Source organism: Nycticebus coucang, chromosome 10, assembly GCF_027406575.1.
Source record: "Nycticebus coucang isolate mNycCou1 chromosome 10, mNycCou1.pri, whole genome shotgun sequence".
NCBI classification, from domain to species: domain Eukaryota; kingdom Metazoa; phylum Chordata; class Mammalia; order Primates; family Lorisidae; genus Nycticebus; species Nycticebus coucang.
The window spans coordinates 129,322,992-129,347,089 of NC_069789.1; the positions used below are offsets into that span (position 1 = coordinate 129,322,992).

Genomic DNA, 24,098 nt, shown 5'->3' on the forward strand with positions numbered 1-24,098 from the left:
CACCACCCTTGGTATATGGGGTCGGCGCCCTACTCACTGAGCCACAGGCGCCACCCATTAAAAAAAATTTTTTTTTGTAGATATGTTGCTTAGGCTGATCTCAAACTCTTGGCCTCAAGGAATCTCCCTCCTTTGCCTCCCTAAACGTAACCATTCCCAGGAAGATACATTCATTTCTGTTCAATATCTACCTTGAGAATTTCCTGGAATTTCCAGATCATAAATTATGCACAGTCTTTAGTAGAAACATGGCACACTGTTTTTCAAAGTGGTCACATCCCAGTTCACACTCGCACGGAGCATACATGAGATTCGGCTTGCTCTTCCTTCTTTCTCACCAGTCCAAGGTGTTGTTTGCAATTCTGTCACTCATTTACTGTTAACCCATAACCGCTTCTTCCTCACACGTGAAAATACTTTTTCTTTTAAATCATGGGGAACAGTGTAGTATAGTGCAGTGTGGTAATGTGGTATTAGACAGCCCGGACTCTACCACTTACCAGTGTGCTGACCTCTGAGCCTCCGCTTTCTCCTCTGTAAAACGAGGGAGGGGGGTAAAGTACCCCCCTCATAGGATTGTGGGCAGACCAAGTCAGCTAGCGCAGCACCTGGCACAGGATAAGTGCATAGCAAATGACCAGTATGCAGAAGATCACATTTTAAAGCTGGGGAAACTAAGGCTCTGAGGGGCAAAAGGGTCCCGAGCCTGCAGAGTTTGACAGGGGTCTCTTTACTAGTTAGTGTTCTGCCCCCATGGTACCATATGTCTTAAATTTTTTTCTTTTTTCTTTTTTGTAAAGACAGAATCTCACTTTGTCACCCTTGGTAGAGTGCCGTGGCATCACAGCTCAAAGCAACCTCCAGGTCTTGGGCCTAGGTGATTCTCTTGCCTCAGCCTCCTCAGTAGCTGGGACCACAGGCACCCGCCACAATGCCCAGTTATTTTGTGTTGCAGTTTGGCCGGGGCTGGGTTTGAACCTGCCACCCTTGGTATATTGGGTCGGCGTCCCACTCACTGAGCCACAGGTGCCGCCCTCTTTTTGTTTTTTTTTGAGACAGAGTCTTTTTTTTTTGTTTTGTAGAGACAGAGTTTCACTTTATCGCCCTTGGTAGAGTGCCGTGGCATCACACAGCTCACAGTAACCTCCAACTCCTGGGCTTGGGCGATTCTCCTGCCTCAGCCTCCCAAGTAGCTGGGACTACAGGCGCCCGCCACAACGCCCTGCTATTTTTTTGTTGCAGTTTGGCTGGGGCCGGGTTTGAACCCGTCACCCTTGGTATATGGTGCCGGCGCCCTGCTCCCTGAGCCATAGGCGCCACCCTTGAGATAGAGTCTTAAGCTGTCACCTTCGGTAGAGAGCTATGGCATCACAGCTCAACAGCAACATTAAACTCTTGGGCTTAAGCAATTCTCTTGCCTCAGCCTCCCAAGTAGCTGGGACTACAGGTGCCTGCCACAACGCCTGGCTATTTTTTGGTTGTAGTTGTTATTGTTGTTTGGCTGGCCTGGGCTGGATTCAAACCCTGTGTATGTGGCCGGTGCCCTAGCGGCTGAGCCACAGGCGCAGAGCCTAAGCCTTACTCTTTTCACCTGTCATCTTTGGTGGTCCATGCAAAAGGGTCCTGAAACATAATACTGCATTTATAAACTCCCTGGCTCACTGAGAAACGTTATTAGTATTATAATGTATAATATTACACTATGTAATAGAGTGATCAGTCAGTCTGGGGTTCCCACAACCCAAGTGGCTGTTTTCAACTCCCAACCTAGGCTGGTGTATTTCCCAGGCAGAGGATTAAAGCTGCTGAGATTAGCTCTATAGTTGCTTCTGACCCTAGGAGGGAAAGGAAGCTCTTGCATTAGCTGGAGTTTCCCGGTAGTACACCTTGTCATAGAGCTGAGTTAGCTGGGACTACAGGTTCTTCCTAGAATTAACCAGCCCTTTGCAAAAGGTCTTTACTTGAAGCTTCTAGAGGTCGGCAGTGAGGAGGCGGTTTGGTATTGACATTTACTTAGTTATGGGTGCTTGGTTGTTGCCTCTGGGTATTTTACAAATCTCAAACAATACTTTTTTTTTTTTGTAGAGACAGTCTCACTTTACCGCCCTTGGTAGAGTGCCTGGCCTCACACAGCTCACAGCAACCTCCAACTCCTGGGCTTAAGCTATTCTCTTGCCTCAGCCTCCCGAGTAGCTGGGACTACAGGCGCCCACCACAACGCCCGGCTACCTTTTGGTTGCACTTTGGCCGGGGCCGGGTTTGAACCCGCCACCCTCGATATATGGGGCCGGCGCCCTACCGACTGAGCCACAGGCGCCGCCCCTACTTTTTTTTTGAGACAGAGTTCATTTTGTCACCTTGGGTCGTGTGACCTAGTGTCAGATCACAACTCCGGGGTTACAGGCATCCTCTTGCCTCAGCCTCCTGAGTAGCTGGGACTACAGGTGCCCGTCACCACCTAGGTTTTCTATTTTTAGAGACAGGGTCTGGCTCTTGCTCAGGCAGGTCTCGAAGTCCTGAACTCAGGCCGTCCACCTTCCTTGGCCTCCCAGGGGGCTGGGACTACAGGCGTGAGCCGCCATGCCCAGCCAGCATTTTTTTTTTTTTTTAAGATAAGGAAACTCCGGGTTTGTTTTGAAGACAGACTTTGTTCCGTTCCCTATGGCCTCTACTGCGACCGCCAAATACAGCAGCACAGGTTTCCCTTTACTGGGGGAGGGAGGATTAGCTGCAGGTGGGCGTCCGCCCCGGAAGTCTACCCGCCAGCTGGGGAGTGGGTGGGAGACCGGTGAGCCCCATCTCAAAGATCCCCCTTTAGCTCCTAAACTAAGCGTGCTGCGGGCCCCCAACCGACAGCTTTAACGTGCACGTTGGTTGTAATACCTTCCACCAGCTGGAGAAAGTAATCGGACCCCACCTTGCAGGCGAGAAAAACGAGATTTGGAATGGTGGTTAAGGACCGAGGGCAAGGAATGCACCCAGCCCCTCGCCCCCGTTCCCTCGGTGAGTGTTCCCTTCGCCCACTTCCCTCGGTGACCCCAGCGCATCCGCCTAGTCTCGGCAGACCGGACTGGGGACCGGCGTGTGACCACCGTGCTAACAAGCCCGAGTCGCCCGGCCACTGCGCTCGGTGGCGCAACCAACACTCCCTCAGTGTTCCCGACTGGGCCTCGGCGACCCCGACTGGGCCTCGGCGACCCCTCCTGCAGGAAGGTTTTCCCGACCGCCGGGCCCAGGGCCCAGAACTCCCGCCGCGCCCTCGACTTGGCAGCGTCGGCCTGGTCCCGGTTCCCCGGAGCTTGGCTCCTCCCAGGGGGGACGGCGACTTCGCCTGTTCCCTCCTAGGGCTCCAGAGAGGGCAAGTCGCTAGTCTAGGTCTAGCTGCAGCTGCTGAGACCCCTGTCCAGTCCTCTGCGACACCGCGGGGCCTCCGGGGTCAAGCCTGCAACAACGCCCCCTCAGGACCAGGCAGGCGACGCGCTCAGGGGCCCCGGGTCTCAGCGCAGCCAGGAGCCGCCTGGGGGCACCGGCGGGGAAGCCACAGACTGCGGGGCGGGGCGGGGCAGGGGGCGTGGTCGGGGCGGGGCGGGCGTCCGGGGCTCCCGGCTCGGCCTCGGGCGGGGCCGGGCGCTCTCTCCCGCCGCTCGCGGTCTGGGAGCTTCAGTCTGAGCTCCGCGCCCGCGCTGCCAGCATGACCGATGCGCTGCTGCCCGCGGCCCCCCAGCCGCTGGAGAATGAGAACGACGGCTACTTTCGGAAGGTGGGCGGCATCTGGCCGGCAGCGGTTGTTAACAGACCCCCTTCCCCGCCAGGCGGAGCAGGGGGCTGCGAGAGCGCGCGGCCGGGGTCGGCCCGGAGGGGGAGGGGGCGCACTGGCCTCGTGCCGGCCGGGCGGAATCTGGGGGGGAGGGGCGAGCGGGGAGGACCCCGGGGTGCCGCGCCCGGAGCTGGTGGCCTTCGGGGCTGGGAGCGGGGTGCTCCTGGGGCCGCCCGGCGCAGGTGCGCGCGGAGGATGGGGGTCCGCTGGGGCTCTCGGCGTTGCTCCCGCCGGGAGTCCTACGTGCCTGGGGAAAGCACTTGTCCCTAGTTGCGCCGGCTCCCTTGGCCCCACGGCGGGTTGGGATCCGAGACCGTCTTTCACCGGAGCGCCCGATGGGGGCGCGGGCAGGGATTGAAAGGCCGTCACCGGACGGGTGGCATTATCTTTTTGCATGCAAAGTTCTTCCAGCGTCCGCCTCTTCGACTTTTTAGGGGGCCGGAGAGAGCCGCCGGTGGGAGGGGACCTCCTGCGTAGCCCTCCGCTCCGAGTTGCCAAGGAGGGCGTGGTGCGCGCGGCCGAAGTGAGGGCAGCGGTCTTGTCGCGTTTCACTTTGTGCTAAAGCGGATTTAGCTGGTTGTCCGAGAGACCCGCGCGGGGCGGGCGGCGAGTACGGGCTCCTTGGGCGCTCGGCAGGTTCCGGGCACTCCTCGGGGCGCACTGCGGTCTCTCGCCCTGGAGACAACAGTCGTGTAGCTCAAGTCCCTCAAAAGCGACCCCAGCCCGGCGGGGCGAGGGCCCTGGGATTCCCACAGGCGGCAGAACCTGGGCCACAAAGATGCTTGGAAGGCTGGGAGTCATGGTGACTCCCTTACACGCCTGGTTTCAGGCCCCCAAGGAGTCTAAAATTAGCCTTTGGCGCTTGGCGGGGGATCACTGGGTGGGTTGAGAGGTTATTGTTGATTTTTTAATTACAGATGTGACCGAAGGCACAGCGCATAGTCATAAATAGGGAAGTGAAACTGTTGCCCACAGAACAATCAATTCTTAATTGTTCAAAGCCTAACAATCAGGTTCCTACTTGGCCTTTGCGTCTCCCTGCTCCCAGGTGACCGCTCTGGGTCGCCGCTCACTGGTGAGGAGCCATCTGAGACAGGTGGGGACCTAGTGGGAAGAGTTCTTTTTTTTGTAGCATTAAAAAAGAAAGAGTAGTTTTGAAGTATATTTAAGTTGAAGGATGTCATCACGGAATTACAGGATTATAACTTCTAATTATGTGTGGTGTTTGGGACAGAGGATCACAGGACACGGAATTGCAGGAGGCCTGGTCTGGGAGTCCTAAGATGTAGGTCCGTGGGCCCCAGGGCCTGACTGCCACCCCCACAAAATTGCTGTGTGGCCTTCAGCAAAGTTGCTGCCTCTTCCTGAGCCTTCATTTTCTCCCTGGATCATTTGTCCTCTGTCCCCGTGGAGTTGTGGAGTTCTGGAACCATAGCGGCATCTAGGAGGAGGAAAGGGCAGAGAGAGGGGCAGGGGAGATGGAGCACTCCTCTGAGGGTGATGATCCCACCTTTCCGGAACACGTTTTCCTGGGGTAGCTGCCCACATGGGTGAGTCCCAGGGAAGAGTGGACGGCAAGGCAGCCGTGATAGGCAGCAGGGTCAGGTGTTTAGATACGATTTCTCTGGTGGTAGGTGAGAGAGTCATGGGTGCAAAGTGAGATGAATCACGGCTTTACAATTAGAAGCTTCTATTTTGAAATCGAGACCTCGTGTAACTATTGTCATGCTACGTCTGTGTTAAGTCATACCGGTCCAAGGAGACACCTCATCGGAGGAAAATAAGAAGTATTGACATTGAATCTTTCCTGGTCTGTGACACAGAAGCCAGTTTGACCTAAAACATGCTCACTGAATGAAAGGTGGGTGTTATACAGGTGAAGTAGGGGCAGAGGAGCTCTTCAGGTAGAGGGAGCAGCAGGGGCAGAGGCCTGGATGGTGAGCACCTGCGGGGAGTGGGGGGACCTGCGGTGTCAAGGTGTGAGCAGAAACCAAGCATTTATAAGGAACTGGAGAATGCTGGAATCCACCAAAGTATTTAAAGCAGGACCAGACCTGTAAGATTTGTATCAGAGAAAGACCCCTTAGACAGGGAGTGGTCACTGGAGGGAAATGGGAGAGAGGATGTTGGAGCCAGGCAGAGAGGTGGTGGGAGGGGGATTTTAACCTCTTGCAATCCTCATTATCTTTGCTTCTTACTCTGATACAGACTTTTTTTTTTTTTTTGAGGCAGAGCCTCAGCTGTTGTCCTGGGTAGAGTGCTGTGTATCACAGCTCACAGCAACCTCCAACTCCTGAGCTCAAGCGATTCTCCTGCCTTCGCCTCCCAAGTAGCTGGGACTACAGGCACCCACCATAGCACCACAACACCCGGCTATTTTTTTTTTTTTGGTTGCAGCCATCAGTGTTGTTTGGCGGGCCCGGGCTGGATTTGAACCCTCCAGCTCAGGTGTATGTGGCTGGCGCCTTAGCTGCTTGAGCCACAGGCACTGAGCCTTTTTGTTTTGTTTTGTTTTTTATTGTTGGGGATTCATTGAGGGTACAATAAGCCAGGTTACACTGATGAGCCTTTTTTTTTTTAGGCAGTCTCACTCGGTCACCCTGGGATTGAGTGCTGTGGCGTCATTATAGCTCATAGCAACCTCGACCTCTTGGGCTCAAGTGATCCTCCTACCTCAGCCTCCTGAGTAGCTGGGACTACAGGTGCCTGCCACAATGCCTGTCTAGTTTTTCTGTTTGTAGGAGAGATGGGGTCTTGCTCTTGCTCCGGCTGGTCTCGAACTCCTGAGCTCAAACGATCCATCTGCCATGGCCTCCCAGAGTGCTGAGATTACAGACTGTTGATGAAAGTGCAGTCAGTTTTAGAAAGTGCTGTGTACATAGTCTCAGCCAGCCACCAGCTTGCACTGGTAACTCAGACCAGGGGTCCAGACTGAGGGCAGGGGATCCCAGCAAGGAGGCTGGAGCAGCGACAGCCCAGGCCCAGGGATGGAAAGGACTAGTGGCACGGGAGGCGGTGGGGAAGGTGAGACTGGGAGTTCCCACTGCCGGTGGCAGTTCGGGATGTCTGCCTAGGTGTCTGGTCATGCATCTCCTTGAGATGGGGCGGACCAGGAGGCTAGTGTGGGACGCAGGTGGATTTGAGGCCCACTGTGGGATACCTGAGTGGTGTTCCTGGTGGAGAGTCCACCTCACGGACGTAGCCACCATGGGAGCACCTTGGCTGGAGAGGCAGCTTTGGGAGGTGCCAGTGAGAGGCAGTTGGGATAGGCAGGGAGATGGGAGACAATCGGGGCATTGGGTTGGGAGGGCGTATCCAGGAAGCAGAGAGGCGAGTCCAGCCTAGTTGCTGGAGGGAGAGTGGAGTAGAGAAGAGGGAGGCAGGTGTCTCATAGAATGAGGAAGTCAGAGCCTTTCAAAGCTGAAGTTGGATGTGGGGACTACAGGAGTTTGTGGGGAGAAAGAACGAGCAAGGAGCTGAGGATTTCCTGCAGCTAATGCCTGTGTTTGGTGGCTCGGCCAGCTAGGGGCAGTGAGTGAGGACCCTGGAGACAGAGATGCAGTCAGGGAATTGTGTGAGCGCCCCTGGGTCTGGCTCCCCCATCCTGTCTTTGGACTATTGGGATTTTGTGTGCACCTGCAGGGTCCAATGAGTTTCTACTGCAGTCAGGTTTCTCTTTCATCCTCTTTGCTGTCACACCTTCCCTCCCCTTTTCTTTAAATTGCCATTCTGCTCTCTTCATTCAGAAAGTATTTATGGGGTGACAGCTTGGTGCCTGACCTGGGTCAGTTTCATTCTTGACTTAATATTGCGTCTGTGGCAGGTCTCATTTCCCGGGGTGCTGAGCAGTGCTGGCAGCTGATGGGTCGTGGGAAAGCTAAGACTGCTTTCTTTGTTTCAGTTTAGTGAGCAAAAAGTGGGGTGATCTTCAGGCCATCTTCAACTTCAACTGGTTTGTGTGAATTGTGTTTGATTGCCCAAAAGCCCGTTATACTGTTGGGTTTGGGCACTGAATGTGCAAATCAGTCACTGGTGGGGGATGGAGGGTTCCCTGGTAAATCAGAATCTTCTTGGGCTTTTCTGTACAGGGTCTGAGGACACAACTTTGCCCCCCAGGTCAGGCATGGACAGGCCCAATACAGACTATCTGTGTGGTCTGGGCTGACAACACTCCTGGGCTCAAGCGATTCTCCCATCTCAGCCTCCTGAGGCAGCTGAGTCTTTTTTTTTTTTTGTAGAGACAGAGTCTCACTGTACCGCCCTTGGTAGAGTGCCATGATGTCACAGGACTCAGAGCAACCAACGCCCGGCTATTTTTTTTGTTGTTGCAGTTCGGCGGGGCTGGGTTTGAACCCGCCACCCTTGGCATATGGGGCTGGCACCCTACTCACTGAGCCACAGGCGCCACCAGGCAGCTGAGTCTTGAGACATGCACTACAGTTGCACATCACCATGGCTGGCTAATTAAAAAATTTCTTTTTCTCCTTCTCACTACTGTACTTGACTAGTCTTTTTTTTTTTTAGATACAGAGTCTGGGTAGACTCATAGCAATCATAGCAATCTCAAACTATTTAGCTCAGGGGAACCCCTTGCTGGGACTACAGGCACCCACCACAAAGCCTGGCTGGGTTTTCTCTTTTTAGGAGAGAGGGAGTCTCAAACTTGCTCAGGCTAGTCTCGATTTCCTGAGCTCAGGTAGTCCACTGCCTTGGCCTCCTAGAGTGCTAGGATTACAGGGGTGAGCCACCTCGCCTGGTCTGGACTGGACTATTCTTAAAAAGAATTTTTTTGGCTCGACACCTGTGGCTCAAGCAGCTAAGGCGCCAGCCACATACATCTGAGCTGGCAGGTTCAAATCCGGCCTGGGCCTGCCAAACAATAACAGCTGCAACCAAAAAATAGCTGGCCGTTGTGGCAGACGCCTGTAGTCCTAGCTACTTGGCAGGTAAGGCAGGAGTCTCTTGAGCCCAGGAATTGGAGTTTGCTGTGAGCTGTGATGCCACAGCACTCTACCAAGGGGAACAGCTTGAGGCTCTGTCTCAAAAAAAAAAAAAAAAGAGAATTTTTTTTTCTAGAGTTGGGGGTCTGGCTATATTGTCCAGCTGGTCTTGGACTCCTGGCCTCAAGTGATCCTCCCATCTCAGCTTCCCAAAGTGCTGGGGTTATAAACCGCAGCCACTAGGAGGTCTCTAAATTAGAAAACATCTTGGCTCACCATGTGGTTCAGAGAGTAGAGCCCTGGCCCCATATACCAAGGGTGGCCAGTTCAAACCTGGCCCAGCCAAACTGCAACAAAAAATAGCCGGGTGTTGTGGCAGGTGCCTGTGGTCCCAGCTACTCGGGAGGTGGAGGCAAGAGAATCACCTAAGACCAGGATTTGGAGGTTGCTGTGAGCCATGAGGCCACAGCACTCTACCGAAGACGACAAAGTGAGACTCTGTCTCTAAAAAAAAAGAAAAAGAAAAAATCTTCCTGGCTGGTCATGGTGGCTCACTCCTGTAATCCTAATACTCTGGGAGGCCAAGGCAGGTGGATTGCCTAAGCTCCGGAGTTCCATACCAACCTGAGCAAGAGTGAGGCCCCCATCTACAGCTCCTCACTGGTGCCTATAATCCAGCTACTCAGGAGGCTGAGGCAAGAGAATCTGTTGAGCCCAAGAGGTTGCTGCTTTGATGCCAGAGCACTCAACTCCCAGGCTACTGAGTGAGACTCTGTCTCAAAAAAAAGGAAGAAACTTCCTGGTCTATTGCAATATAATGTCTTCCTTTCACCTTTTGGGCTTCTTAGTTGTTTTTTTTTTTTCTCTCTCATTAAAAGCTCTTTAGATTATTGTAAATTACTTGCTTGCAAGGAGAACTAGTGGAAATGCAGCTGCTTTTTCCCAGATTTTTGTGCCCTCCTCACTGCAGGTCTTGGAAGAATGCATGCTCTGGCCCATACTTAAATACAGAGTAATGCACTTTTTTAGAATGCTTCATCCTGGCAGCAGACTCCTTCCCTGAGAACACCCCTACCCCTATCCCCCAATGCTGTAGTTTTAAAACCCACAGGAAAACCCGTTCTTGGCTACAAAAAAAAAAAAAAAAGGGAAAGAAAGAAGAAAACAAAACAGCTGGGAAAAAAACTAGAGAGAGCCGGCTACATACTATTTCATCTCAAAAAAAAAAAAAAACTAGAGAGAGCCTTTCCCCAGGGCTGTTCAGGAACCCTAAATGAAAGAAAGTTCTTGGCACTGTGTGGCAGAAGAGTTAGTACAAAGTACAGTATTGTCACTTCTTATCTCTGCCTCTTCATCCTTTGGGAACACTAATGCCCCCAAATGAATTCAGCTCCATTGTTTTTACTCAAGAGCTGTAGGAGAAGTTGTTTTTTTTGTTTTTTTTTGTAGAGACAGAAACTTCCAGGCTGGAGAGGGAGCCAAGGTTCACTGTGCCCTGATTTATAGTCCTTGTTCACTCTGGGCTTGCTGGAGGCTCCAGCAGAAAAGGAAAGAGGAGAATGTTTTTATTGTGTGTATACATATATATATATATATATATATATATATATATATATATGTATCTTTTTTTTTTTTTTAACCCAGAAGCTCCTCCTAGTTCTTCCTCTTCCCGATTCAGCTTAGCAGGGGTCTGATTTCATGTTGGACACTACTGGACATCACCTAGCAGCCCACTTGTGTGTGGGGAAGCCGTCTGGTGGGCTGAGTCCACACGCACAGCCTGGGTCGGGGGTGGGGTGGGGTGGAGCAGTAGCTCTCCCTGTATTGGCTACTAATAATACCTCTTCAGCTGTTTGCACCCTTCCCCTTGGACCCCTGAGTCCTTTCCTAGGTGGAGAGGGAGAGAGGAAGTAAGTCAAAGTTGGTGACATTGCCCCTGACCCCGACTTCTGCATGGTCTAAGCCAGATCCTAAAGGCCAGGCTAGACCCAGGTGGACCATGGTCTTGGTGCAGGTCTATCCAGGTACCCTGGTATATACCAATAGCCCAGAGGGCCTGCCAGACCAGCATTCCTCACACTGTGGGCTCCCAGCGGGGAGGAGTCCCCTGGCAGAAACAGTTCTCAGGGTGACTCAATGTGATGAGCTGTAATACTGCAAATGTACCTTGTTTCCTGGGGCTATGTGGGTGGTTGCCAAGACACCACCTGATGCTTCTGGGGATCAGCGTTAGCCTGATCAACACTTCCTCCTCTGGCTCAGATACTAGAGTCCCATGACACAAAGGCTGTATTGGAGGTGGCCGTGGAGCACAGCTGAATTGCAGGTGCGGCTTAGCTAGAGGACTGGGTGTCTAGCAGAGCGGCAGCAAAGGGTGCCATCTGGGGACAAAGGTCTGCTGCCTACAGCACCAGGTACAGAGGGACCCTGGTGAATAGTTTGAGTCCTTCTGGACTTTGCAGTCAGATCCTCTAGGGCAGCGGTTCTCAGCCTGTGGGACCCACAGGAACTGTATTAAAGGGCTGCGGCATTGGGAAGGTTGAGAACCACTGCTCTATGGCCAATTTCAATTTGATTTTTTTTTTTTTTTTGGCTGGGGCTGGGTTTGAACCCACCACCTCCGGCATATGGGACCGGCGCCCTACTCCTTGAGCCACAGGCGCCGCCCTTCAATTTGATTTTTTATTTTTGAGACACAGTCTCACTTTCTTGCCCTTGGTAGAGTGCTGTGATGTCATAGCTCACAGCAACCTCAAATTCTTGGGCTCAAGTGATCCTCTTGCCTCAGCCTCCCAAGTAGCTGGGACTACAGGCACCCACCACAACACCAGGTTATTTTTAGGGACGAGGTCTCGCTCTGGCTCAGGCTGGTCTCGAACCCATGAGCTCAGGCAATTCCCCCGCCTTGGTACCTCCCAAGTGCTGGGATTACAAGCATGACCCATTGCACCTGGCATTCGATTTGATTGTAAGAAGAGAAAAAGGCAGGCTCAGTGCCTGTAGCTCAGTGGCTAGGGGGCTGGCCACATACATCAGATCTGGCAGTGAATCCAGCCCTGGCCTGCCAAAACAACGACAACTACAACCAAAAAATAGCTGGGCATTGTGGCGGGAGCCTGTAGTCCCAGCTACTTGGGAGACGGAGGCAAGAGAATCACTTAAGCCCAAGAGTTTGAGGTTGCTGTGAGCTGTGATGCTACAGCACTCTACTGAAGGCAACATAGTGAGATTCTATCTCAAAAAAAAAGAAAAGAAAAAGAAGAGAAAAGGGCCGACAATCAAAAACAACTTCACGCTGGTGTAGTTGGTGGCTTACTCTGGGAGGCTGAGGCAGGTAGGTCACCTGAGCTCAGGAGCCTGAGACCCACCTGAGCAAGAGTGAGACCCTGTCTCTACTAACAAGAGAAAAAGTAGCCAGATGTTGTGGCACGCACCTGTACTCCCAGCTACTTGGGAGGCTGAGGCAGGAGGATTGCTTGAGCTCAAGAGTTTGAGGTTGCTGTGAGCTATGACACCATGGGACTCTAGCCAAGGTGACAGAGTGAGATTCTTTTTCAAAAAAAAAAAAAAAAAACTACAAAAGGTAAAAACTTCAGAGAGTTAATTTTTTTCCCAATATGATTTACACAAATTGTGGTAAAAAAGTTAATTATAGAAGCATACAAATTAAAAGTCACATACACATGCCAGCCCTGCCCCCTTCTCAACATGCTGAATAAGTAAGTTATGTGTGCACAGATACACTTTGTAGGTAAAGACTCCTATCATTGATGGGTACATCCTACCACTTGAAATAATTAGATGCTGGGCTCCACATTTGTAGCTCAGTGGCTAGGGTGCTAGCCACATACACTGGAGCTGGCGGGTTCGAATTCAGCCTGGGCCCGCCAAACAACAATGACGGCTACAAGTAAAAAATAGCTGGGCGTTGTAGGGGGCGCCTGTAGTCCCAGCTACTTGTGAGGCTGAGGCAAGAGAATCGCTTAAGTCCAAGAGTTTGAGGTTGCTGTGAGTTGTGATGCCACAGCACTCTACTGAGGGGGACATAGTGAGACTCTGTCTCAAAAAAAAAAAAGAAAGAAGCAGGTTCTTGTTTGGGTCTGGAAATACGTTTGATTCGTGAAAAGTTCGGTAATTGCACGTGTGGTAGGAGACACACATACTTACTTATTCAGCATGTTGAGAAATAAGAATGTTTTGGCATACCATGGGTGTTTATAAAGGTTTCTAGAACTGACTGCAGGGAGCCTGCAGCTAAAGATATGGCTAAATGTTGATTCATGAGCCACCCCCCTCCCGTCTTCCCCGTGAGAATGGATTGAGGCAGCTGGGCCTCAACCTCCAGACCCCACATCTGGCAGAGATCCTGGGAGGGCAGGAGGGCTGTTTACTAGCTGTACGTTTGCATTTTTTATTTTTATGGACGTGGAAAAGCTGGATTCTGTCCATCCAACCTGCCCTGAATCTCCAGTGTGGTGAAAAGTTAAATTAGATGTGTGTGTATTGCAGGGTACCCCATGCTATTTCTGTGCTTTCTGGTTGACAGCTCTGGCTAACTCGTAAACAAAGATTCTGTTTTTCCACGGTTTGGTGGTTGGCTGAGGGATTGCGTAACCAGGAAGGAGGTAGGGAGGCAGAGACAATAACCTCTCTGGAGAAGCAGCTAAAAACACCTGCCCTCCTGTACTCCAGCTGCCCTGGTCTGTGTTTGCTAGAAACACATTTACATTTGAGGGCTCTGCCTTAGGCTGTGCGGAAGAAGAGGAGGTGGGGGCCCAGAGTGGGAGGGAAAGCTGCCTTCCACGCAGCCTGAGCAGCAGGGTTGCTGTCTGCAGGAGAAGGTTGGCCATCCTTTCCTATCTTGCAAATCGAGCGCTTCTAGTTTTTGTCTGGGGGCTGCTCTTGAACACTCATTTTACAGGTGAACAATCTGATTGCACATTAAGGGCATGTGAGTTTACATTAACATGGAAAGAGGGTTTTTGCTCTAGGTAAACATAGCCTAGTTAGGACTTTTTTAGTTGTAGGTGCTGGAAAATCTAATCCAGAATGGGTTAGGCAGACATAGGTGCATCCCTACAAAGAAAGGAATTCTACTCTGTAATAAAAAATTGAACAAACCACTGATAAATGCAACAACGCACTGCTGGGCACGGTGACTCACGTCCGTAATCCCAGCACTCTGGGAAGCCCAGGCGGGTGGATCACTTGAGGTCAAGAGTTTGAGACCAGCATGAGCAAGAATGAGACCCTGTCTCTGCTAAAAAATAGAAAAATTAGGCTCGGTGCCTGTAACACAGTTGTCACACCAAAGCTGGCAGGTTCAAACCTGACCCGGGCCAGCTAACCAAATGCAACAAAAAAATAGCCGGGCATTGTGGCGGGCGCCTGTAGTCCCAGCTACTCAGGAGGCTGAGGCAAGAGAATCGCTTAAGCCCAGGAGTTCGAGGTTGCTGTGAGCTGTGACAACATGGCACTCTACCGAGGGCGACATGGTGAGACTCTGAAAAAAAAAGAAAGAAAGAAAATTTAGCTGGGTGCTGTGGCAAGTCCCTGTAGTCCCAGTTACTGGGGAGGCTGACGCAGAAGGATCGCTTGGAGTCCAAGAGTTTGAGGTTGCTGTGAAAGCTTTGATGACACCACTCACTCTACCTGGGGTGACAAAGTGAGACTCTGTGTCAAAAAAAAAAACCCAAAAACAAAAACAAGGAAGATGAATCGAAAAAGATGATATTGAGCAAAATAAGCTGGACACAAAATGATATGTTCTCTTTGATTCTATTTATATAATTCTAGAATAGGGAGGAATCTATGGTGATAGAAATCAGAGTATTGGTTATCTAGGGGTGATAGAAATGTTCTGTTTCCTGTATTTTGATTGGGGTGATACACAGGCTTGTACGTTTGTTCAAACTCATTGAATTATGTACTTAACATCTGTGTGCTTTATTATGTGTAAATTACACCTCAATTAAAAAAAATGGCTTAGGCAAGAAAAGGAATGAATGTACTGGTTCTTGTAACTGAAAAATCCAGAGAGTTGTCTTCAGGCCTGGCTTGATCAAGGGTTGGGCCTTTGTTAAAGCTTTTTTTTTTTTTCTATTTTTTTTGGCTGGTGCTTGAACCTGCCACCTTCGGCATATGGGGCCAGCACCCTACTCCTTGAGCCACGGGTGCCGCCCTTTTTTTTTTTTTTTTTTTTTAAGAGACAGAGTCTCACTTTATCACCCATGGTAGAGTGCCGTGGTATTATAGCTCATAGCAACCTCCAGCTCTTGGGCTTAGGTGATTCTGTTGCCTCAGCTTCCTGAGTAGCTGGGACAACAGGCACCTGCCACAACACCTGGCTATTTTTTTGTTGTAGTTTGGCTGGGATCTGGTTTGAACCTGCCACCCTTGGTATAAGGGGCCAGGACCCTACTCATTGAGCCACAGGCTCTGCCCTGCTAAAGCTGTTTTTCAGCTCTGCTCTCCATGAGCTGCTTACCTTCCTGGGGAGGCAATCCCCTGCGGTGGTGATGTGGCTGCACCTACTAGGTCTCACATCCTGCCTCCCAGGTTCAAGGCCAGTGAGGGCTTCTTCCTAATGGACTCTGATAGTGCCTGATTGTCCTACCTGAGGTATTTATCCTTGAACTGAATTTGGGGCCAGAGGCCTTAGTTTTGTTTGTTTGTTTTTCTTTTTCTTTTTAATTGAGACAGTCTCACTATGTCACCCTCGGTGGGGCACTATGGCATCACAGCTCACAGCAACCTTAAATTCTTGGGCTTAAGTGATTCTCTTGCCTCAGCCTCCCTAGTAGCTGGGACTGCAGGTGCCTGCCACAATGCCTGGCTATTTTTTTGTCGCAGTTGTCATTGTTGTTTAGAAGGCCCAGGCTAGGTTCGAACCCGCCAGCCCTGGTGCGTGCGGTTGGCGCTGTAAACACTGAGTTATGGGTGTCAGCCATATGCACCAGGGCTGGCAGGGGCTTTAGTTTTACAACTGGCCATGCACGGGTCACGTGTGGAATGGAGCTGGGAGGTATATGTATTTATCCCTGATCATCATGGGCTGCAAGGTGGGAGAGCAGGCACTTGTCACTGTTCCCCAAAGGAAGTGGGGGGGACGCTGGGCAGCTCTCAGGCAGGAACCACGGGACAGCCAGGTATCTAGGGGCCAGTGGGAGAGCCACACCAGCATTGCCACACGTCCCTACAGCTCTGGCCACCTTGAGGTTCATCTCAGAGCAGCAAAAAGGACATGAGATTGCTCACGCCTTGGCCCCATCCTAAATGTCTAGGATCTTGAGAGCTCACCTAACCTCCTTGCTCAGAAGTGTGACATCCACCATGCTGTGCCTAGGTCCACATCAGCCATTCACTCCTTGGGAGATGTCCCCCAAACTAGTGATGATACTGAGCCTTTACTCGGGACTTGGTTTTTGTGGGTGTTGGCCGTTGGAACATCCTTCTGAGTTCTAGTACTGACAGAAGTGCCCAGACTTTCGTCCGGTGAGGAACTCTGTGTAAGAGAAAGGCTTGCTTCACCACGGGGCTGGTCAGCAGTGACCCTAGAGGTCAGGACTCCTCAGTTGGTCTCCCGGGTCCCAGGCCGAGAAGGTGTGAGAGATTCTACCCTGGTCCCTGGTGCAAACCCTGGCTCTGCTCCTTCTTTTTTTTTTTTAAACCAGAGTCTCACTCTGTCATCTTGAATTGAGAGCTATGGCATCATCGCAGCTCACAGCAACTTCAAACTCGGCTTGAGCGATCCTCTTGCCTCAGCCTTCTGAGTTGCTGGGATTACAGATGTGTACCACAAGGCCTGGCTAGTTTTCTATTTTTAGTAGAGATGGGGTTTCTTTTTTTTTTGTAGAGACAGAGACTTACTTAATCGCCCTTGGTACAGTGCCGTGGCATCACACAGCTCACAGCAACCTCCAACTCCTGGGCTTAGGCGATTCTCTTGCCTCAGCCTCCCAAGTAGCTGGGAGTACAGGTGCCTGCCACAATGCCCAGCTATTTTTTGGTTGTAGTCGTCATTGTTGTTTGGCAGGCCTGGGCTGGATTTGAATCCGCCATCTCTGGTGTATGTGGCTGGCGCCTTAGCCGCTTGAGTTACAGGTGCCGAGCCTAGAAATGGGGTTTCACTCTTGGTCAGGCTGGTCTCGAACTCCTGAGCTCAAGCAATCTACCTGCCTAGTCCTCCCGGAGCGCTGGGATTACTGGCGTGAGCCACTGTCTTCCCCCACATATCCCTGTGTCTTGCTCCAGTCTTGGGACAGCTCTGTACTCTGTCCTGAGCCCGTCTCCACCACTGAGTTGCATAGACTGGTCTGGCCACTGTTTGGGACTAGAGCTTTCCTGTCAGAGGAGATGGGGGAGGGGAAACCTAGGAGAGGACTCTGGGTCCCCCGACGGAGCAGCAGGGCCTTTTCGGCTGCCATTCCTGTCCAGATCTACCTCTCAGGGAGGTTTCCAGGCAGCCAGCCCCTGTGGGCGTTCCTGCTGTTCCCGGTGGGGCCCAGCATTCCTACCTGTCAGTGAGAAGTAATGTAGTTTCGACAGTCCAATCTAATCCAGAATGTTTCTATGTCTTATCTAGAAACTTGACCCCAGATCCGTGGGCTGGTTGGGGCGTAGTGATTGTGGGCTAGCCAGAGGTTGGGTGAGGTAGAGGGGTAGGAAAAAGTTCTTATCCGTGCATTGGAATGTCTGCTTATCTCAGCTCTGAGAATGTGCATAAAGGAATTGGCATTAAAGCTTCCCTACAGAATGAAATGCAGGATCAGTGAACCATGCAATTCTGAGTCAGACTGAACCATCCTCAGCAGAGTAATTTTCGGAAATAGAAAGGAAAGAGACTGAAAATGGTCTCAGTCCATTAGTAATAAATTAACATTTAAAGACATTTTTGTCTTATGTCTGATTGGGAATCATTTAAAAGATACTAATTTTTAGGTCAATTCCAACACAGGTCCTGAACATCCGGACTTGGGAAAGTGTCCTTGTAAGACAGGGAAAGTTAGGGGAGAGGCGATAGATATATGGGGCTCAAGCGGTGGTGACCTGCTGGGATCTGAGACTGAGAAATCTTTGTGGAAGGAAAAACCTCCCTCATTTCTTGCTAATCCAAAGGCCACTGATGTAGGAACTGTGAGAAGGTATCTGCTGTAGACGGACCCCTTTCCCTCCCTGGAGTCTAGGCCATGGGCCATGGGTGTGGTTTGTGCCAAGGTCAGGGAGGCTAGGTGTGGGCAGGGCTGAGATGGCAGTGACGGAGCTGGAAAGAAAGGTCACTTTCTTCACGTAATGCCTGCCCTCCTGCCAGACTACGCCCAGGGAGTAGCCACATAGGTAGGACCCAGAGGTAAGCTCCCCCCCCCAAAAAAAAAAAATGGGGGGCGGTGCCTGTGGCTCAGTGGGTAGGGCGCCGGCCCCATATACCGAGGGTGGTGGGTTCAAACCTAGCTCTGGCCAAACTGCAACAAAAAAATAGCTGGGCGTTGTGGCGGGCGCCTGTAATCCCAGCTACTTGGGAGGCTGAGGCAAGAGAATCAATCGCCTAAGCCCAAGAGCTGGAGGTTGCTGTGAGCTGTGACACCATGGCACTCTACTAAGGGCAACAAAGTGAGACTCTGTCTCAAAAAAAAAAAAAAATGTGGTCCTGACTCAAATCCCAGAACTTGTACCTGTCTGGAGTGGGAAGAAAATACTTAGGTCAAAGTGGAATTTTTATTCTGATCTTCCTTCCTTTCCTCCCTCCCTCTCTCTCCTTTCTTTTGTTTTGTGACAGTCTTATTGTCATCTTAGGGAGAGTTCTGTGATGTCATCATAGCTCACAGGTCCACTGCAACCTCAAACTTTGGGGCTCAGACCACCCTCTTGCCTCAGTCTCCCAAGCAGCTGGGACTACAGGTGCCTGCCACAATGCCTAGCTAGTTTTTCTATTTTTAGTAGAGACAGGGTCATCATGCATGCTCTTGCTCAGGCTGGTCTTGAACTTCTCAGCTCAAGCCATCCACCCACCTGTCCCTCCCAGAGTGCTAGGATTACAGGCGTGAGCCACTATGCCTGACTGTCATCATTGTTTTGAATTGCATTTCCCTGATGGCTGGTAGGTAGTCCCAGCTACTCCGGAGGCTAAGGCAGGAAGATTGCTTGAACCCAGAAGTTTGAGGTTGTGTGAGCTATGATGACACTACAGTATGCTACCTAGGGCAACAGAGTGAGATTCCGTCGCAAAAATAAAATAAAATAGGCTGGGCAAGGTGGCTCATGCCTATAATCCTGATACTCTGGGCAGTCCAGGCAGGTGGATGGCTTGAGCTCAGGAGTTTCAGACCAGCCTGAACAAGAACAAGATCCTATCTCTAAAAATAGCTGGGTGCTGTGGTGGGCGCCTATAGTCCCAGCTACTTGGGAGGCTGAGGCAAGAGGATCGTTTGAGCCCAAGAGTTTGAGGTTGCTGTGAGCTATGACACCATGGCACTCTACCCAGGGCGGTGCTATACCCAGGGTGACAGAGTGAGGCTTTCTCTGGGAAAAAGAAAAATGATGTGGAAAATAACAACATGCATGTAAAATAAACGGGAAGGAAAGAGACAATTCACAGTAGCTGTGTTTGAGTTCTAGTATTATGAGTGGCTTTCCTTTATACTTTTCAGTATTTTGTACATTTTCTCTGTTCATGTGATTTGCAGAAACATTATTTTTTAAGTTAAACATTGCTTTGTTCACATTTGTTGTCACCTCTGGAGCGTTTGAATTCTGAAGGGGTGTCTCTTATTTTCTCTTAGGGTTGTAACCCCCTTGCACAAACTGGCCGGAGCAAACTGCAGAATCAGAGAGCTGCTTTGAACCAGCAGATCCTGAAAGCCGTGCGGATGAGGACGGGCGCAGAAAACCTTCTGAAGTAGGTGTCTCTGGCCTGGCCACCCCCAGCGGGAGAGCCCAGTCTCTCCGGAGGCCTATCCTCCCATTCCCGAAACTCCCAGGCCTGGCTCTTGGTTTCAGCTCTGGATTTCCTCCTTCTCTCCCGGCACCTTGCCAAGAGCTCGGTTATGTTAAAGATGAATATTTTACCCAGACTGTGTGTTTGGGGATTGAGCGGGTGGGGGATGGGCATGTACAGGGGGACGTCTGGCCTCAGTTTACTCAGCTCTCCTGATCAGAAGTTACCAGTTATTATCCTGGTGTTTATTTTTGCTGCTTTCTGTGGAACTTGTCTGTTCTTCACCGCTTAACACTATGCCTGGCGTAGAATCACTGCTTGGCTCACGTTCATTGAACGTATAAAGAAAAGAAGGCAGGAGGAACAGAATAGGGGCATTTTTACTGCTGATGTCCACCTTTTCTTTCTTCTTTTTTCTTATTTTGTCACCCTCGATAGAGTGCTGTGGTGTCATAGCTCATAACAACCTTAAACCCTTGGGTTCAAGCGATCCTCTTGCCTCAGCCTCACGAGTATCTGGGACTACAGGTGCTCACCACAACACCTAGCTAGTTTTCTATTTTTAGTAGACACAGGGTCTCGCTCTTGCTCATGCTGGTCTTAAACTCCTGAGCTCAGGTGATCCACCCGTCTTGGGCTCCCACAGTGCTGGGATTATAGGCGTGAGGCACCACACCCGGCCTCAGTGTCCACCTTTCTAACGAGAGGGGCCAGTACAGCCCCATGCTCTCGGGCAGGCGGGATTTTGCTATGGTGATAAAATAGTCACTTATCAAGCTCAGAACTTGGTGAACCCTTATCTGTGTCTAGGTTGCTAGACACCCTCTCCACACCCTGAAATGCAAGAAAGCGCAATGTGGGCGGCGCCTGTGGCTCAGTGGGTAACTCTTGTCAGCCCCAGGCTTCCTTTTGCAGTGGCTGCTCTAGGTGAGCACCAAGCCTACTGCTCAGGTGAGTGAAACAGGAGGCCTCAGGAGGAAATGTGGAATGCTTGCAGGAAGGGGCCTGCTCCAAACTGCAAAGTCCTTGGAGTTTCCTGGGGCTTTCAGGGATTGCAGGGATGGAGGATGGGGGTGCCAAAATGCCTGAAAGCATTTTTTTTTTTTTTTAATTGTTGGGGATTCATTGAGGGTACAATAAGCCAGGTTACACTGATTGCAATTGTTAGGCAAAGTCCCTCTTGCAATCATGTCTCGCCCCCATAAAGTGTGACACACACCAAGGCTCCACCCCCCTCCCTCTCTCTGCTTTTCCTCCCCCCCATAACCTTAATTGTCATTAATTGTCCTCATATCAAAATTGAGTACATAGGATTCATGCTTTTTTTTTTTTTGAGACAGAATCTCACTCTGTCTCCCTGGGAAAGTGCTGTGGTGTCATAGCTCACAGCAACCTCAAACTCCTGGGTTCAAGCAGTCCTCTTGCCTCTGCCTCTCAAGTAGCTGGGAGTATAGGTACCCACCATAATGCCTGGCTAGATTTTATATTTTTAGTAGAGATGGGGTCTCGGTCTTGGTCAAGCTGGTTTGGAACTCCTGAGCTTAGGCAATCCACCTGCCTCAGCCTCCCAGAGTGCTGGGATTACAGGCGTGAGCCACTCCCCCCAGCTTGTCTGCAAGGATATTGGTCATGGGTGGAGGCCTTGGGGAGCCCAGAGACTTCTGAGGAAGTTGTTGGGAAAAATAGACAGACACTGTATGTGCAAGACTCCCGAAGCATGGGGATCAGACCCCCATGTGCCCCTGAGCAGGAAGAGCAGGAAGAGGGTTTCCTATCATGATCTTGGGGGTCAGTTCATTTCTGAATTGGTCTGTATTTGCTCCTTAGGTAAGATCTCTGAGATAGTAAGTGAGGCAAAACGAATTACAAAACAGCATGGCTTGAATACATGTGTACGTTTAAAGGATTTGTATAGGCCAGGCATGGGCAGCTTTCACCTATAATCCCAGCACTCTTGGAGGCTAAGGCAGGTGGATTGCTTGACTCAAGGGTTTAAGACCAGCCTGAGCAAGAGGGAGAGCCTGTCTCTATTAAAAATAGAAAAATTACCTGGGTCATTATAGGCATCTGTAGTCCCAGCTACCTGGGAGGCTGAGGCAGGAGCATCACTTGAGCCCAAGAGTTTGAGGTTGCTGTGAGCTAGGCTGACGCTACAGCACTCTAGCCTGGGCAACACAGTGGAGACTCTGCCTCAAAGGAAAAAAAAAAAAGAGAATTTGTTCGTATGCTTTTGTATGGGCACCAAAGGGATATCACCCAGAATGGGACCTGGAAGTGACACTTTTCATTTTATTTCCTTTTTGTGCTTTTACCAAGCACATGAAATACATTTATTTATTTATTTAGGATAGGGTCTTGCTCTGTCACCCATCCTGGAGTACAGCTGGATGATCAGAGCTCACAGCAATCTCAAACTCCTAGGCTGAAGCGATCTTCCTGGGTCAGCCACCTAAGTAGCTGGGGCTGTAGGTGCCTGCCAGTGCACCTGCTAATTCTTTTATATAATATTTTTTGAAGGGTCAGATCTGGCTGTGTGGCTCAGGCTTGTTTTGACCTTCTGGCCTCACCCGAGCCTCCCACAGTGCTGAGATACAGATGTGAGCCACTGTGCCTAGCCTTTATTCATTTGTTATTGTAAAATACTGCAGAAGAAGAATACAATCAGCCAAACCTGCCCTGCGCTCAGGAATTACTATGCTGGGCTGTGTGGGTTTTGCCTCTTGTGGAATGGCAGAAGACTTGAGGTCCTGGGTGTCTGGGAACCTCTTCTCCAACTGCTTTTGTAACTGGATCCAAGGGAGGTTGTCCCGGAGCAGACTGTCAATATTGTAATGTTTTAGCTTGTAAAATGTCTGACAATGTCCCCGTCCCAAGTCAAGTTTGAACCTGGGGATTGTTAGCTTCTTTACAGCACAGTAAACTTCACACAGCCATTGCAGTTTGGGAGAGGCCCCCTAGATTTGGGACCTCTGCTGTGTACTGGGAAGGCTTTGGTTGTACCGTGTTTTGTACCCTCGGGTTCTGGTTGACATGTGGACAGGTCAGCTCTGTGGCCAAGGGGCAGCCCTGGTACTGTGGCCTTTCCAGGGGTGGGCTACCACTGATGTGCCTTTTCAGGGAGCCCCCCGTGGTTTTTCTTTTTTAATTTTTTTGAGATGAGGTCTTGCTGTGTCTCTCAGGCTGGAGTGCAGTGGTGTAATCATAGCTCACCGTAATGTGGAACTCCTGGCCTCGAGCAATCCTCCCCCCTCAGCCTCCCTAAGTGCTGAGCACCTCTTAAGTGTCAGGGTGTGTTTGGGGTGCAGCAGATGAGGCTACACCCAGTCCAGACGAGACCTTGCTGTCATGTCTTATGTGTGGGGGGGCGGGAACCTTATTAATATACAAGTAAACAAATAAGATCACACCCGGAAGCAATGTTATCTAGGGCGTGACAAAGCAAAAACGTAGATGTTGGCTTAGGGGGACATACAGCCTCAGAGACAAGAGCGTGGCGAGGGAGGCCTCTGACCAGGGCATCCATGCCAGAACTAGGGCAGTTTTGTCTGTCTTGTTCTGTTAACCAGCAAACACGATCTCAGAGGCTTCCTGGCTCAAGCTCATTGTCAAACTGGCAGGTGTTGAACAGGCAGGGGTGGGGTGTGGTTGTTAATGATTCTCACAGTGACCTAAAGGTACAAAGTGCCTCTCTCCGGAGAATGTTGTCAGAGGAAACCCTGTAGGTATTTATTAATCTGACTCAATCGGCACCAACCGTTTCCTGAAAACAAACAGGGCATTTTGCCAAGCCCGGCTCTGGGCCTTTTGTGTCCCTGGGCAACCAATTACGTGACCGTCCCTGCAGGCAGTAGGTAGTTTCAGTCATAAATCGGGCCCTGCTGTCCTTCTGCCGTCCGTCCTCTGATTCCCAGGTTTCCTACCACTGTCCTCAAATGAAGGTAGCACAGTTGGAAGAAAGGCAGGGGGACGTTTAGGAAAATGTCCCCAGAAGTGCAGTGATGGAAGTGAGGGTCTCCTGCATCCGTCAGGGGCATCGTGGCTGTGAGAGGCTGCGTTTGTGCCTCTCCTCGCCTCTCCTCTTTTCTTTCTTTCTTTTTTTTTGAGACTGCAGGCACTCGCCACAACAGTGTCTAGTTTTTCTTTTTCTTTTTTATTTTTTTTGAGACAGATTCTCACTCTGTCACCCTGGATAGAGTGCTGTGGCATCATAGCTCACAGCAACCTCAACTCCTAGGTTCAAGAGATAGATCCTCTTACCTCAGTTTCCCAGGTAGCTGGGACTATAGGCTCCTGCCACAATGCCCAGCTAGTTTTTCTATTTTTTAAAATTAATTAATTGACTCATTATTATTATTATTATTATTTTTGGCACAGAGTCTCAGTATGTCGCCCTCGGTAGAGTGCTATG

At 50.7% G+C, this 24,098-nt stretch overlaps 1 protein-coding gene across 1 annotated transcript in view; it reads left to right on the forward strand.

Moving 5' to 3' along the window:
* The first annotated feature begins 3,631 nt into the window (after positions 1-3,631).
* RHPN2 (rhophilin Rho GTPase binding protein 2) overlaps positions 3,632-24,098 on the forward strand; it is a 62,449-nt gene continuing 41,982 nt past the window's right edge. The window contains exons 1-2 of the mRNA XM_053604617.1: positions 3,632-3,760; positions 19,536-19,651. Coding sequence (XP_053460592.1) covers positions 3,692-3,760; positions 19,536-19,651 — 185 coding nt within the window. The 5' untranslated portion in view covers positions 3,632-3,691. The remainder of the gene's footprint in view (positions 3,761-19,535; positions 19,652-24,098) is intronic.